Below are 16,203 nucleotides of genomic sequence, written 5' to 3' on the forward strand. Positions count from 1 at the left end.
CCCCTAGTAAGCAGAAGCACTGGTGGATTATATTGATATAGTCTGCCAGACCTTTTTTTCTCCTGTAAAAAATGCCAGTCCCCAACACTGCAAATGTGAGACAAAACCCACCCTTTCCATTAGAATACCAGTCATTTTGATGTTTTTATGATGACTGTGCTGTTAGGCTTCCATTTAGGGCCCTAGTACTATGTAATCACTCAGTTATTTACATCTGTATGTAAGATTCTAGTACTGCATGCACCCATGTGATTGTCCAGATGGTAACCTTGCATATATCACTTCAGTACTGCAGGTGCACATGTGATTGCCCAATTTTCCAAGAAACTTCTCAGTGATGATATAACCACCTTAACTGAGTCAGATCTCCTGCCTGTCCTGAAAGGATCGTTCTTATTTGTGTGTCGTCAAATGTACCAAACATGTGAAGGTCTCCAAATTCTAGTGCCTTACCAGTTGCATGCATGCATTGCAGAAGCCTGGAAAAAGGTAACCTTGATTTTTTTTAAATTAAAAATCGATCATATCAGTGTCAGGACATGATATTATTAGGAATGGTATGATTAGTATTCTTTAAAGAGAATCTGAAACCATGTTTACCCACACTAAACCCAATATACTGTGTTTTATAATGTGGGTGAATAGCTTTACAAAGAGGGGTCACTTACTTAAATCCATTCAGTATATGCAGAGTTCTGGCACTGCAATCTTTCTACTGCATTGGGATCCAGCGTGCAATGGAGGCAGGGAGCCAGCTCTCATGGCTCCCCTGCCTCTTCCATATTCATACGTATGAATGCCGCAGGAGAGCGCTCTGAGTGCAGGTGCCGCGGGTGAGCGCATTCATCAGCATATTAATGACAGGGGGTGGGGTGGACAGGTCTGGCATCAAAAGTTTTTATTCCTACAGCAAAAATATCAGTGGCACTTCACAGGGGAATGTATGTGCTCAAAACCTTTACTAGATGCACTTAAAAATATTCCCCACACACATCCTGGATCTTCAAAAGTGAGGTAAGGATCCACCTATCCATGTATGCATGTGACATAAGCCCCTTCACACTGACATGTCAGACCACCAATAGCTCAGAAACATACATTGCAAGGAAAATGTTGTTCTAGGCTTCAAGATAGGGGTCCTGAGCAGGGGCAGGTCCTCTATTATGTACATAGAGCATATGGACTAGGCTAATTATACAAAGACAACCCCTTTTAAGATTGTATATTTGAAAAACTATAAAATAAAAGACTAGAAAGTGTAGAAACGTAGATGTATAGATAAATCCGAAAGCCACTGTTCTCAGACTGTCGTCTCCATTCAGCCAGGTCTGCTTCATCAACATTAGCCTTTTGTATCCAGACAAATGGATCTCATATATAAATTTTACACATCTGTGAAATAAGTTTGCTGCATTGTTCAAAATAACATACCAGCTTTTAAAGGAGTACTCTGATGAAAATTTACTTAAGTAGCTGATCGTGGGGGGTCTGACAAATGGGGCCCCCTGCGATCACCGGGATGGGACCTTGGCGCTCTCAGTGAGGAGCACGTGTCATCTACCGGTAGACGGTATGCGCTCACTATGGGAGTAGCGATGAGGCCCAAGAGCTGTACTCGGGTCTGTTCAGTACTCCCATAGAATTGAATGAAGCGCGTGCTGGCTGTAGCACGCGCTCCTCACTGAGTGACGAATTACGTTCCAGTGATTACGGGGGCACCACAGTTGTCAGACCCCCCGCGGTCAGCTACTTATCCCCTATCCTGTGGATAGGGGATGAGTACATTTTCACTGCAGATCTCCTTTAAGCCATTAAATACCTGTTGAGATCGAAATTTCTTAAGACTCATTGGTTAGCTAGCTAAGAAAGTATCGCATAACCAGAATTTCGATTTCTACAGTTGTCTAATGCTCTACTGCTTTTATTTGTTCTCAGACAGTTTTAATTTCTGAAAGAACTCCAACACCTGTGGCAGGAGCAGCGTCTCTTTCATCTGGAAGTCAGGATTCTCAGGGGGCGTAAGTATATGCTCTAGTGTAATCCACCACTACCGTTTCATTGTAACATGGCAGAAGTCAGCTTTGATAAGGTTGATGAAGGGATGAATTGTTGAAGGGATGATGGCACTTATGGGTAAATCAGAAATGTTGCCATCTTATGGTCGCCGGTATCCACTGTTTATTCATCCCATCTATGGACAGCAGAAAGACTTCAAGTGAACAGCTAGGGTAAGGCATAAGTGACTGTGCGGGATGTATGCACTATTTTAAGCGGACTGGGCATTGCAGCTGATCGCGCTTTTGAGCCACTGAAATTAATGACATCTGCTACCCTCTGTTACAGTACACTTTTGGCATCCCATTTTTGGGATACCTCTGGTGAACACCTAGCCTAATAGACATGCAACCAATAAGACAGCCCAGAGATACGTCGCTGTCATCATAGATTGGAGCTAGATACTGGTGGGAGTTTTACTTCATTGCGACTTGTCAGAAGTTACAAAAACCTGGACTTATATGTGTGAGCATGTTTCCCCTGAACACAGGATCAAATAACGTAAAAACTTCCCAGAAGAGCAGCATAAACAAAATGATAACTAACCACCTATCCAACTGTGTAATAGTAAGAAATCACACAGGGGGAGATTTATCAAAACGTGTCCAGAGGAAAAGTTGCTGAGTTGCCCATAGCAACCAAACAGGGCGTGTCTTTCATTTTTGAAAAGGCCTCTGGAAAATGAAAGAAGCCATCTGATTGGTTGCACTCAGCAACAGGTTTTGATAAATCTCCCCCGCAGTGTTTAGGAACATGCATACACTAATACACGCTACAATAAAATGGGTGTATCCTCTATCCTGGCACATCTGTTTAGTGAATATTTGTTTTCCCTATAAAACGATTCTCAACCATCTTTACGTAGAAATGGGAATTGTGCATTTTCTCTGTTATTTCTTCTAAAATGTATGGATAAACTGCCAACAGGGCATTCTCATTAGCCTTGTCTACACAAACTGACACTATCCGAGTGCTAACCATGCAAGACTGTATAGGGACAGACCTTGTTATCTGGCAATTCACTACATATAGGTCCCCTTTCATATTTCCTATGTGCAGATAGAGGTACTCTCACTGCCCTATCACATGCTGTGTGTGTAAATGTAAAACATAAATAAATCAAATAAAATAAATCTAAAAACAAAAAACTATATATGTGTTAATCTTGGTTGTTTGCTCAGACGCTAAAGCTTGTGTTTTATTCCCTTTGACCTAGAATGCTTTGGGAGGAATCTTTACTGGACAGCTTGTTAAATTTAGCTTCTACTCCAAGAGGACTTCTCCTCCTGCAACAAACTGGGGCCATCAATGAGTGCATACATTATATGTTCGGCAGATTTACCAAAAAATTACAGGTAAGTGGACACCAAGGTGGTAGAAATAAAAGAGCACTACTTTACAAATGTTCCTTTAGAATGCACGAGAATTTATTTCGCAACCTGAAAATGATTGACCCAACGCCTGCACTTTCATCCTTCTATATTCATACAGTGATCCCTCAACTTACAATGGCTTCAACATACAATAGTTTCAACATACAATGGTCTTTTCTGGACCATTGTAAGTTGAAACCAGACTCAACATACAATGTTACGGACAGTCCAGATCTGTGAAACGTGTCTATGGCTGGAAGAACCGACCAATCGGAATGGGCAATTTACTGGTAAAACACCTGTATTACTGAAGCGTATACACTGACTGATGTCTGGTAGCGCCCCCTACAGTACAGGAGGTATTACATGTTCTGTACACTTTACCTGTACTAGGGTTACCTGCTCCTTTGGACACCAGGTGAGGGCGGCTCTATGTTACTTTTTTAGGACATTGCCTGTACTGTACAGGACCTTGAAGAAGCTCCTGTCCTCTAAATAGACCAGTGTTTCCCAAGCAGGGTGCCCCCAGCTGTTGCAAAACTACAACTCCCAGCATGCCCGGACAGCCTTTGGCTGTCCGGGCATGCTGGGAGTTGTAGTTTTGCAACAGCTGGAGGCTCCCTGCTTGGGAAACACTGACATAGACAGTGATTACACCTTCCAGCAGATCTTTCTTACTTTTATATGTAAGGATTTGCTTTATCTGTATTAGTTATCTACTTATTTTTCTTTAATTCTCACTTTTTCCTATTTTTGGATGACATTTTGGTGGCTTCAGAACCAATTACCAGGTTTCCATAGAGTTCTGGTCTCAACATACAATGGTTTCAACATACAATGGTCGTCCTGGAACCAATTAATATTGTAACTTGAGGGACCACTGTATTTAGATTTATGTTTTATTAAAAAATACATGCTTGGTAGTTACATAAATCTGAAAAAATACACATATTATTATATTTTTTTTATTTTTTGCAGGTTAACAGAAGTGAAAAATTTGGCTATGGAGTTTTGGTTACACAAGTAGCAGCAACAGCACCTGGGGCAGTAGCTCTCCAAAAGTCAGGTAATATTTGTATGATTGGTGGTTTTATTATTCTTATTGTTATGATTATTATTATAGTTTTATTGGTACCTGAAGCAAATTGATGACTAGGGTATGAGGAGTAGGGTGTGAGTAGTTGCGGCTGTGCTCACTGCTTCCAAACATGGGCCAAGCCTGCGCCGATGGCTCTCTGCTTACCTGGGGATCCAGGGCTCATGCCTGTGGACACTTGAGCAGGTCTTCCTTCTCTTTAAGCACGTAGAAGGAGAAGAAACAGAAACACAAAGCACAACTATGTGCAATTATCTCTGGTGTATGAAATAAACCCAGGAAAGGGGTATGGGAGTGTGCCCACCTTGGGGTGTTGTACTGCGAGCACCACACCGTAGTCCGCTTATTGTCACTTCTTGTGACTAGTTGGTGTGGGATGCTGCCTTGCAGTTGACCGTAATCCTCTGGGTGGGTACGGATCATCAATGTGGTATCCTCTGGTAGGTGAGGAGAAAGAAAATTACTGCTTCTGTAGGCGCTTCTCCACGGTGGCATCTTTAGTTAGGTAGTGCCACAAAATGAGGTAGACTGAGCTTTTGGTTCAAAGAAAAAAGGCTTTTATTGTCAAATGGAAAACAAAAATAAAATGTAATATCAAAACAACGCGTTTTGAGGGGTCATATATGACCTGACGAAGAGGGGGTCCCGCAGGCATGAGCCCTGGGTCCCCGGGTAAGCAATGTGTTTTCAGGACACAGTTGAAATCTACCACCGTGGAGAAGCGCCTACAAAAGTAGTACTTTTCTGTCTCCTCACCTACCAGAGGATACCACATTCCTCCTCTTTAAGGGACAGTCACAGTCTCACCTCTTACAACAGTGATTGTTATTCCCTTGGAGTGATGATGGCTTAAAAACCAGGGCTACATCACTACTCCTGACAACAGGACCCACATGACTTTTCGCAGGTAGCATGATCTACTTTAAAACTTTATTTTTAATTCAATGCTAAAAGTGACCATTCCATTTAACAATATAGGGCTGGTTTAGGGGCTTTATATGTTCATATGTGATGACAGAATCTCTTTAAAAGGGGGTCATACAGGCAGCAGGAAAGGCATCTCCTTATTATCGCTCCCTAGCACCCTATTACGTTCATCGCATGTGGGTAAAAACCATGCCAGCATACAGTGGACAATTGCCATACGATGATGCAGCAGGTAATTTAAAGGGGAACTCCAGTGAAAAAATTTTTTTTTTCTTATCAACCTGTGCCAAAAAGTTAAACAGATTTGTACATGACTTCTATATAAAAATCTTAAAAGGGTATTCCAGGAATAAAAAAAACAGGCCTTTTTTCTTTAAAAGATTGCGCCCTGTCTGTCTCCACTTTGGGTGTGATATTACAACTTGGCTCCATTCACTTCAATGGAACTGAGCTGCAGAACCACACCCAAATTGGAGACAAACAGGAAGAGGTATTTGAAAGAAAAAAGGCCTATTTTTTGATTCCTGGAATACCCTTTTAATCCTTCCAGTACTTATCAGCTGCTGTATTCTCCAGAGGAAGTTGTGTAGTTCTTTTCTGTCTGGCCACAGTGCTCTCTGCTGACACCTCGGTCCATGTCAGGAACTGTCCAGAGCAGGAGAGGTTTGCTATGGGGATTTGTTCTAGCTCTGGAAAGTTCCAGACATAGACAGAGGTGTCAGCAGAGAGCACTGTGGTCAGACTGAAAAGAACTACACAACTTCCTATGAAGCATACAGCAACTGGTAAGTACTGGAAGGATTAAGATTAAGATTTTATATAGAAGTAATTTACAAATCAGTTTAACTTTTTGGCACCAGTTGATTTAAAAAAAATAGTTTTCCACCTGAGAAGGGGTACTCTGGTGGAATTCTTTTTTTTTTTCCTAAATCAACTGGTGCCAGAAAGTTAAAGGGGTATTCCAGGCAAAACCTTTTTTGATATATATCAACTGGCTCCGGAAAGTTAAACAGATTTGTAAATTACTTCTATTAAAAAATCTTAATCCTTCCAATAGTTATTAGCTTCTGAAGTTTTCTGTCTAACTGCTCAATGAGGATGTCACGTCCCGGGAGCTGTGCATGATGGGAGAATATCCCCATAGGAACTGCACAGAAAGACAGAAAACAACAACTCAACTTCAGAAGCTAATAACTATTGGAAGAATTAAGATTTTTTTAATAGAAGTAATTTACAAATCTGTTTAACTTTCCGGAGCCAGTTGATTTAAAATAAAAATTGAAGTTTTGGCCTGGAATACCCCTTTAAACAGAATTGTAAATCACTTCTATTAAAAAAAATCTTAATCCTTCCAGTACTTAATAGCTGCTGAATCCTACAGAGGAAATTCTTTTCTTTTTGGAACACAGAGCTCTCTGCGGACATCACGAGCACAGTGCTCTCTGCTGACATCTCTGTCCATTTTAAGAACTGTCCAGAGTAGGAGAAAATCCCCATAGCAAACATATGCTGCTCTGGACAATTATTAAAATGGACAGAGATGTCAGCAGAGAGCACTGTGCTCATGATATCAGCAGAGAGCACTGTGTTCCAAAAAGAAAATAATTTCCTCTGTAGTATTCAGCAGCTAATAAGTACTGGAAGGATTAAGATTTTTTTAATAGAAGTCATTTACAAATCTGTTTAACTTTCTGGCACCAGTTGATTTAAAAAAAAAAAAAAAAAAAAGTTTTCCACCGGAGTACCCCTTTAAAGTCCAAGCAATGTTACTAAATATTTTTGTCAACAACATTTCTTTTAGGATTTATCCAGACTTTTGTGTCTGGGTTGTGGGCTGCACTTGAATGTGGAAGAGATGATGTCCGTGTTATTCATCCTAAACCCACCCCTGTGGATCCTATAGATAGGAGCTGCCAAAAGGTAAATGTGCAAAAGGTTATACTGGCTAGCTTCACTTCATGTGTTTTTGTAAAAAAAAATATAAAAGAAGAAAGTGTGCAAGCTCTTTTCCATGTATCGCCCATTAAAGGTATTGAGAAAAAAAACCTAGACTATTGCGTATTCCTTTTTCAACAGGATAAAAAAGCATGGTAGTCTACACTTTTCAGAAGCTTAAAAAAACTTGCAGAAATGTAAGACAGCAAAAGCAGATCCAAACTTAAAGGGGTACTCTGGTGAAAACCTTTTTTCTTTTAAATCAACTGGTGCCATAAAGTTAAACAGATTTTGTAAATTACTTCTATTAAAAAATCTTAATCCTTCCTGTACTTATTAGCTGCTGAATACTACAGAGGAGATTCGGATGACATCATGACCACTGTGCTCTCTGCTGACATCTCTGTCCATTTTAGCAAATATATGGTTAGGGCAGCACAGTGGCTCAGTGGTTAGTACTGTTACTATCAAATCCCACTAAGACAACATCTACAAATAGGTGTGAGCGCTATATAAATAAAGAGTTATTATTATTATAATAATGTCAGCAGAGAGCACTGTGGTCGTGATGTCAGCAGAGAGCACAGTGTTCCAAAAATAAAAGTATTTCCTCTGTAGTATTCAGCAGCTAATAAGTACAGGAAGGATTAAGATTTTTTAATAGAAGTCATTTACAAATCTGTTTAACTTTCTGGGACCAGTTGATTTAAAAGAAAAAAGGTTTTCACCGGAGTACTCCTTTAAACAAATTTGACATATTCTTTCTGGTGCAAGAACCTTTACCACCAACAGATACCTCAAAGACGATGAGAATTCCTCCTGAAGAGTATAAAGCAATTTGGCTGTTTGGTCCTTTTTCTGCACAAACGGTGTAAGCATTGTGAAGCCTTTTCTCAACACAATTGACATGGCTATATATGGCTATATAGGAATCTGTTAATATACCGTGTTAGTGCCTTTAGGAGAGTAATGTATAACTTACATATGCCTTCAACATTTTACATGTATGTTTGTCAGAGAATGTGTTTATCCAGCTTTAAAGACAAAACAATATTAACACACACTACAATTATTACCTTTATTATTTTGTTATTGTATTATAGACGGTTGCAAGGTATCTTACTGTAAAGGCTGTAGAAGCTGTAAACATGCACAAGAGAAGAATCCTGGGAAACCGATGTCGAGCCATCTGCCACCTGCACTTACCCCAACGTACGTTTCGCGCTACTGCGCTTCGTCAGGGGGCGTGCACGCCCCCTGACGAAGCGCAGTAGCGCGAAACGTACGTTGGGGTAAGGGGCAGGTGGCAGATGGCTCGACATTGGTTTCCCAGGATTCTTCTCTTGTGCATGTTTACAGCTTCTATCACTGTCTACAGGGCTTGTATGTACCTATAATGACCTGTTCTTTATCTGAAGTCAATATTGATTTGCAATTGTATTCATACTCTCCAGTGTTTTAGCCTACACCTCCTGTATTTTTTCAGTTCTGTGCTTATGGACTTTTTAAGTATAAATGTATGTATATTCTCAATAAAATGTTGCATTTTTGTACATGATTGTTTGTTGCTGATTTTTTTGATTGGGTGTTTTGTTATCGGTTATTTTAGCAAATGTTATTTATACTTTGCATTTGGTGACATAAAGTGGTGGTACTACTGACAGACAACCAACCTGCATTTTAATACAAAATGTTGCATGGCTGTTTGGACAGTGATATCACTGGAACTTCCCAAGATATCCGGTAAACAGATACCCCTCATGGATGCCATAAGCATCTGTTCATCACTGCTAACTATAGTGGGAGAATGTGATGTGAATGTGGATATATATTCATGGTAAATCATGCAACATGTCGTAAATAACAAATTTCTTCCAATGTAGTCTTTTCTAGCATTGATAAACCTACTGTCATCCTACCATGCTGTTTACGAGCTACTAGGGAACCAACATTTACCATCAAGAGATGAGTACTCGCTCCGTGAAGTCCCGATATCTTTTGTTGTAAGTGAGAATAGTGTTTGTTGTTTCCATTTATTATTCATACACTCTAATAATCTACTGTCTGTATTTTTTTACCTGATTCAAAATTCTGCTACAGTAGAATAAATAAATTAATACTTTTTTTTATTTTTTTTATTCAAGGATGTATTTGATCGGCTTGTGGTTGTGAATTCGGTCGCTAAAATTAATTCATTATTTAACTATGATCAGTCGCACATTTTCGGATTAAGGTAAAGGGAAGAATTTGCTTTTCTATGTGTCTGGTAGTAATTATAGGATACCATATAGCACTGTTGTGTTTTGCAGATTTTTGTGTTTTACCCTTTTAGGAATGGCCATGACAAAATGGAATTATATGCTTCATCCTCACTATTACATTCCAAAAAAATCTAAACTTTTTAATTTGATTCTCAATGTAGCTGTGTAAAGGCTTGTTTTTTGTAAGACAAGTAGCCTTTTTCAATCAAACCATTTAGGAGTAAATATATATTATTGATTGACTGTTCATAACCCCTAGACAACGCAGGGCATCAAAGGGGTACTCCGCCCCTAGACATCTTATCTCCTATCCAAAGGATAGGGGATAAGATGTCAGATCGCTGGGGTCCCACTGCTGGGGACCCCAGGGATCGCTGCTGCGGCACCCCGCTATCATTACTGCGCAGAGCGAGATCGCTCTGCACGTAATGACTGGCAATACAGGGGCCGGAGCATTGTTACGGCTCCGCCCCTCGTGACATCACGGCCCGCCCCCGTCAATACGAGTCGTCACGCCCCCTGCCATAGACTTGCATTAAGGGGACGGGCCGTGATGTCATGAGGGGCGGAGCCATGACATCACGCTGCTCCGGCCCCTGTATCGCCCGTCATTACGCACAGAGCGAACTCGCTCTGTGCAGTAATGATGGCGGGGTGCTGCAGCGGCGATCCCCGGGGTCCCCAGCAGCCGGACCGTGGCGATCTAACATCTTATCCCCTATCCTTTGGATAGGGGATAAGATGCCAGAGGCGGAGTACCCATTTAAAGGGGGTTATCCAGGAAAAAACTTTTTTTATATATATCAACTGGCTCCAGAAAGTTAAACAGATTTGTAAATTACTTCTATTAAAAAATCTTAATCCTGTCAGTACTTATGAGCTTCTGAAGTTAAGGTTGTTCTTTTCTGTCTAAGTGCTCTCCTGATGACACGTGTCTCGGGAACCACCCAGTTTAGAAGCAAACCTCTCCTAAACTGGGCGGTTCCCGAGACAGGTGTCATCAGAGAGGACTTAGACAGAAAAGAACAACCTTAACTTCAGAAGCTCATAAGTACTGAAAAGATTAAGATTTTTTAATAGAAGTAATTTACAAATCTGTTTAACTTTCTGGAGCCAGTTGATATATAATTTTTTTTTTTTTTTCCTGGAATACCCCTTTAACCCCTTAAGGACGCAAGACGTAAATGTACGTCCTGGTGAGGTGGTACTTAACGCACCAGGACGTACATTTACGTCCTGAGCATAACCGCGGGCATCGGAGCGATGCCCGTGTTATGCGCGGCTGATCCCGGCTGCTGATCGCAGCCAGGGACCCGCCGACGCCCGCGAGATCGCGGGCGTCCGCCATTAACCCCTCAGGTGCCGGGATCAATACAGATCCCGGCATCTGCGGCAGTTCGCGATTAAAATGAACGATCGGATCGCCCGCAGCGCTGCTGCGGGGATCCGATCATTCATAACGCCGCACGGAGGTCCCCTCTCCTTCCTCCGTGCGGCTCCCGGCGTCTCCTGCTCTGGTCTGAGATCGAGCAGACCAGAGCAGGAGATGACCGATAATACTGATCTGTTCTATGTCCTATACATAGAACAGATCAGTATTAGCAATCATGGTATTGCTATGAATAGTCCCCTATGGGGACTATTCAAGTGTAAAAAAAATGTAAAAAAATGTAAAAGTAAAAGTAAAAAAAAAGTGAAAAATCCCCTCCCCCAATAAAAAAGTAAAACGTCCGTTTTTTCCTATTTTACCCCCAAAAAGCGTAAAAAACATTTTTTATAGACATATTTGGTATCACCGCGTGCGTAAATGTCCGAACTATTAAAATAAAATGTTAATGATCCCGTACGGTGGACGGCGTGAACGAAAAAAAATTTAAAAAGTCCCAAATTCCTACTTTTTTAATACATTTTATTTAAAAAAAAATTATAAAAAATTTATTAAAAGTTTTTTATATACAAATGTGGTATCAAAAAAAAGTACAGATCATGGCGCAAAAAATGAGCCCCCATACCGCCGCTTATACGGAAAAATAAAAAAGTTATAGGTCATCAAAATAAAGGGATTATAAACGTACTAATTTGGTTAAAAAGTTTGTGATTTTTTTTAAGCGCAACAATAATATAAAAGTATGTAATAATGGGTATCATTTTAATCGTATTGACCCTCAGAATAAAGAACACACGTCATTTTTACCAGAAATTGTACGGCGTGAAAACGAAACCTTCCAAAATTAGCAAAATTGCGTTTTTCGTTTTAATTTCCCCACAAAAATAGTGTTTTTTGGTTGCGCCATACATTTTATGATATAATGAGTGATGTCATTACAAAGGACAACTGGTCGCGCAAAAAACAAGCCCTCATACTAGTCTGTGGATGAAAATATAAAAGAGTTATGATTTTTAGAAGGCGAGGAGGAAAAAATGAAAACGTAAAAATTAAATTGTCTGAGTCCTTAAGGCCAAAATGGGCTGAGTCCTTAAGGGGTTAATGTCCTGGAGTGTTAAATGACTATGAAGCTACACTCGCTTTATATGCGGTGAGTGTCAGCAACTATCAGTAACCGGACACTCTCTGCTAATGACCGGAGCCACAATCTGGCCTCCCCCCATCATTAACCTTTAAGACTGCCATGATCAATGTCAATCACAGCATCTAAAGGTAATTGACTATTGCCGTTAAGCTCAGGGGCTCATCCGACCCCTGCAACAAGCTCGTGGGGGTCTGATTAGCTAAAATTGGCAGCGGACGGTCCTCCTACCTGGCTTCAGCTGCCGGATTTACTATTCAATGCTGCAGCCTGGCTTAGCCAGACTATTCATGGAGCGCCAATTACAGTGTATAATGCTATGCAATGGGAATATCATAATACAGTAAATGCAATCTAATGATTACATTTAAAATCTTCTATGGATACTAAAAAAAAGTCTAATAAAAAAATTTCTAACATTATGTAATGAAATTACTGTTCTTTTCCATTTTACAAAAATATAAAAATAAATACATTTGGTATCGCTGCATGTAAAATTGTCTACACTATGCTTCTGATGATCTTCTGCTAGGTAAATCTGGAGAAACAGCGACTACTGGAAGTTGCTACATTCCCATACTATGTAAATAACCTTGTTGGGCACGAGAATGACTCTGAAGAGCTCTTATCTCTGTACTGATGCCCTGTCTTATATTACCGTATTTTCCGCCCTATAGGACGCACCGGCGTATAAGACGCACCCAATTTTAAAGGTGCAAAATCTAGAAAAAAAAGATTCTGCACCCAACAGTGATCTTCAACCTGCGGACCTCCAGATGTTGCAAAACTACAACTCCCAGCATGCCCGGACAGCCAACTGCTGTCCGGGCATGCTGGGAGTTGGAGTTTTGCAACATCTGGAGGTCCGCAGGTTGAAGACCACTGGACAGGAGTTAATACTCACGTGTCCCCGCCGCTCCGGACCCGTCACCGCTGCCCTGGATGTCGCTCCATCGCTGTCGCCGCGTCCCCGTGATGTCCCCGATGCTCCGGACGTCTTCTTCCCCGGGATCCACGCTCTCTGTCGCCGTCATCACGTCGCTATGCACGCCGCTCCTATTGGATGATGGGACGGCATGCGCGAGGACGTGATGACGTCGAAGGAGAGCGCCGGCCATGCAGGGGATTCCGGCACGTAGCAGACACCGAGGAGGCAGGTAAGGGCCCTCCCGGTGTCCTTTAAGCTGTTCAGGATGCCGCGATTTCACTGCGGCGGTCCCGAACAGCCCGACTGAGCAGCCGGGTTACTGTCACTTCCGCTTCAGACGCAGCGGTCAGCTTTGATCGCCACGTCTGAAGGGTTAATACTGGGCATCACCGCGATCGGTGATGTCCTGTATTAGCCGCGGGTCCCGACCGTTGATGGCCGCAGGGACTGACCCGATAGGTGTGTATTCGCCGTATAAGACGCACCAACTTTCCCCCCCAGTTTTGGGGGAAAAAAAGTGCATCTTATACGGCGAAAAATACGGTATGTATATATATATATTTTTAATGCCACTAATTATATAAAGTTACAATGCATATGATACACTGGTATTTTGTTCTATTTTCAGAGTATTAAATGTCTTATGCTGCAACCTTGATACTTTGTTACTTCTTGAGTCCCAGTACAAAGTATGTGAGATGCTTTTTAATGCCCAAAGAGAAAATGTTACAGACTCTTCGACGGGTTCACAGTAAGTGGCAGCAAAATATCCCTGTTGAATACCATATCAATACATGTGTAGTAAATTAAAGAGGGTTTTCCCAACTGTTTGCCTGGGACAAGCAGTGACTAAACATATTTTCCAAATGAATGTATGAATGTAATGTTTGGCTGGACCGAGACCACCACAGTGTGAGATTCTTTTTATTAGTGGCTCTCATCTGTGGTTAACAGAAGGGAAACCAAAGAAGGGCTATACTATATGTTACTATATGTATTCTTTATTCTATTCATTATGATCAGCATCTGGTTTATTTAGCTTCAAAACTGCCCAGCAAAACTGCCATGTATAAGACCACTCTAAATCCAGGTTCACACAGTGTGGAATGAAAACAAAATAAAAAATGTTTGATCTTTTATTCTTATAATGTGTTTAGTAAAGTTAATGAATAAGTGGCCTTCTGTGTACACAGTGGGGTTTATTTACTAACGTGACCCCAACTCTTTTTTGTCGGGTTTTGCGCCCAAATTGTGTCGCACGTCCCTGGCGACACAATTTGCGACCAAAAAAAAACAAAACCCTCCATTTTACAAGAAAAACCCAAAAGGGGGCGTGCCCACGGGATAAATCCCAACATATTTACTATGGTTTCCACAGAAAATGTGGTGGATTTGAGCTGTGGAAAACCTGAGAGACCAGAATAGTTGTAAAAAAAAAAAAGCAAAACATAGGGAAAAGTGCAAAATGTAGGGAAACCTTAGTAAATACCTTGGGAAAATACCAGTCGGAAATCAAAACCCACAAAGAAACCTACACTCCCCTCTTAGTAAATAAACCCCATTGTATAAATCAGGGAATTTCCTTCATTTTTTGTGTGCACTTTTCTATAAACATAAACACATTATTAAATCATTTTTTTAAATTCATTTTATACCTATTTTACTATTATTTTTGTTTCATTTTACACTTTGTAAGCCCAGTCTAAAGCCATATGCACACTGAGGATTTTTCCAGTGGAAATAAACATTGGTAATAAAAGTCCCATTGACTAATGGGCTTCACTTAGCAGGTTCTTCCAAAAGGATAAACATATTCATTCTCTCAGCACAATCATGATCCATGTTGGTAGTTTTAATACGGATCTTCATAGTGTGCACTGAGCAGAAGAATCCCATTCAGATCAATGAGATTCTGCTGCAATAGGTTTCTGCTTAGAATTTCCTCAGTGTTCGTGGTCTTTAAGGTTGTTTTTCCACATTTGTGTTCTTTGCTTCATTTATTTATACATAATAAGAACCTAACTAATTATGTGGGCTCTGAAATTTCATCTAAATTAACTGTCTGGGCTTTGCCATGTGATTAGCATTAGGCCATGTTCACATGTGCTATTTTATTACCATATTGCAGTATCACAGTTTTTTCCTGAAATTGCTCAGCTTTTCCAGCAGTTTTTCAAAATTGTGCAATTTTTACCGCAATTATGGTAAATAGTGGCAGTACTACTAATTAAACTCCAGGCTTAATCACAGGTGCTTTTCTTCTTATAAATGATCTGATTAAACGGGAACTACGCCGCTAGACATAGAATGCAGGGTGCTGCACAGAGATCGTGGGGGTCCTGCTGCTGGGACCCCCCGCAATCTCCGTGCATCGCCCGACATTCTTAACAGTATGTTTAGAACGCTGGGTTTCCGCGGCTGGAGATGTGATGTCACGCCACTACTCCTTCATTCATATCTATGGGAGGGAGCGTGACGGGGGGTGTGTTGTGTCTAGGGGAGGAGTACTGTATATACACGAGTATAAGCCAACCCAAATATAAGCCGAGGCCCATAATTTCAACCCAAAAACCTAGGAAACCCTATTGACTCGAGTATAAGCCTAGGGTGGGAAATACATCATCCTATACATCATCCTCCCCATCTTCAGCCATTATCCCCCCCTCTCCCCTGTCATCCTTCCGACCCCTCTGTCAATAATCCCGACCCCCCTCATCCCCCGTCATTTTACAGACCCCCCCCTCGTCCCCCCATCATCATACAGACCCCCCTTATTCCCCTGTCATCATCCAGACCTCCCTTCATCCCCCCGTCATCATACAGACCCCCCCTTATCCCCACCTGTGATCATCCAGACCCCCCTTTCTTGTTATCTACTCACCTCCCCAGTTGTAGCTCTGTCGGTCCTTCCCTAGCACCCATCCATTGTCGCCCATCTATGCTGCAGGGACCGTCCAACTGCCAGAGGGGAGGGTAAGCCGATCCAGGCCGTCCATTTGACCTGCAGGCTCTCTTCTCCACTGCTTGCCGGCCCCTGACTAGTGACACTGCATTGACACCACCGTGCAGGGATGCCACAGACGTCCCTGCTCGGCAGCGT

General features: G+C 41.4%; 1 protein-coding gene across 3 annotated transcripts in view; it reads left to right on the forward strand.

Annotated features, from left to right (window-relative positions):
* Positions 1 to 16,203, forward strand: part of TBC1D32 (TBC1 domain family member 32) — a 69,138-nt gene that overhangs the window by 30,430 nt on the left and 22,505 nt on the right. For all 3 annotated transcript variants that reach the window (XM_056557088.1, XM_056557087.1, XM_056557089.1), the window contains 8 exons: positions 288 to 489; positions 1,936 to 2,018; positions 3,272 to 3,410; positions 4,407 to 4,494; positions 7,253 to 7,371; positions 9,270 to 9,389; positions 9,531 to 9,619; positions 13,732 to 13,854. In XM_056557088.1, the coding sequence (XP_056413063.1) occupies positions 288 to 489; positions 1,936 to 2,018; positions 3,272 to 3,410; positions 4,407 to 4,494; positions 7,253 to 7,371; positions 9,270 to 9,389; positions 9,531 to 9,619; positions 13,732 to 13,854 (963 nt within the window). The remainder of the gene's footprint in view (positions 1 to 287; positions 490 to 1,935; positions 2,019 to 3,271; positions 3,411 to 4,406; positions 4,495 to 7,252; positions 7,372 to 9,269; positions 9,390 to 9,530; positions 9,620 to 13,731; positions 13,855 to 16,203) is intronic.

The sequence above is a fragment of the Hyla sarda genome, chromosome 2, assembly GCF_029499605.1.
Source record: "Hyla sarda isolate aHylSar1 chromosome 2, aHylSar1.hap1, whole genome shotgun sequence".
NCBI classification, from domain to species: domain Eukaryota; kingdom Metazoa; phylum Chordata; class Amphibia; order Anura; family Hylidae; genus Hyla; species Hyla sarda.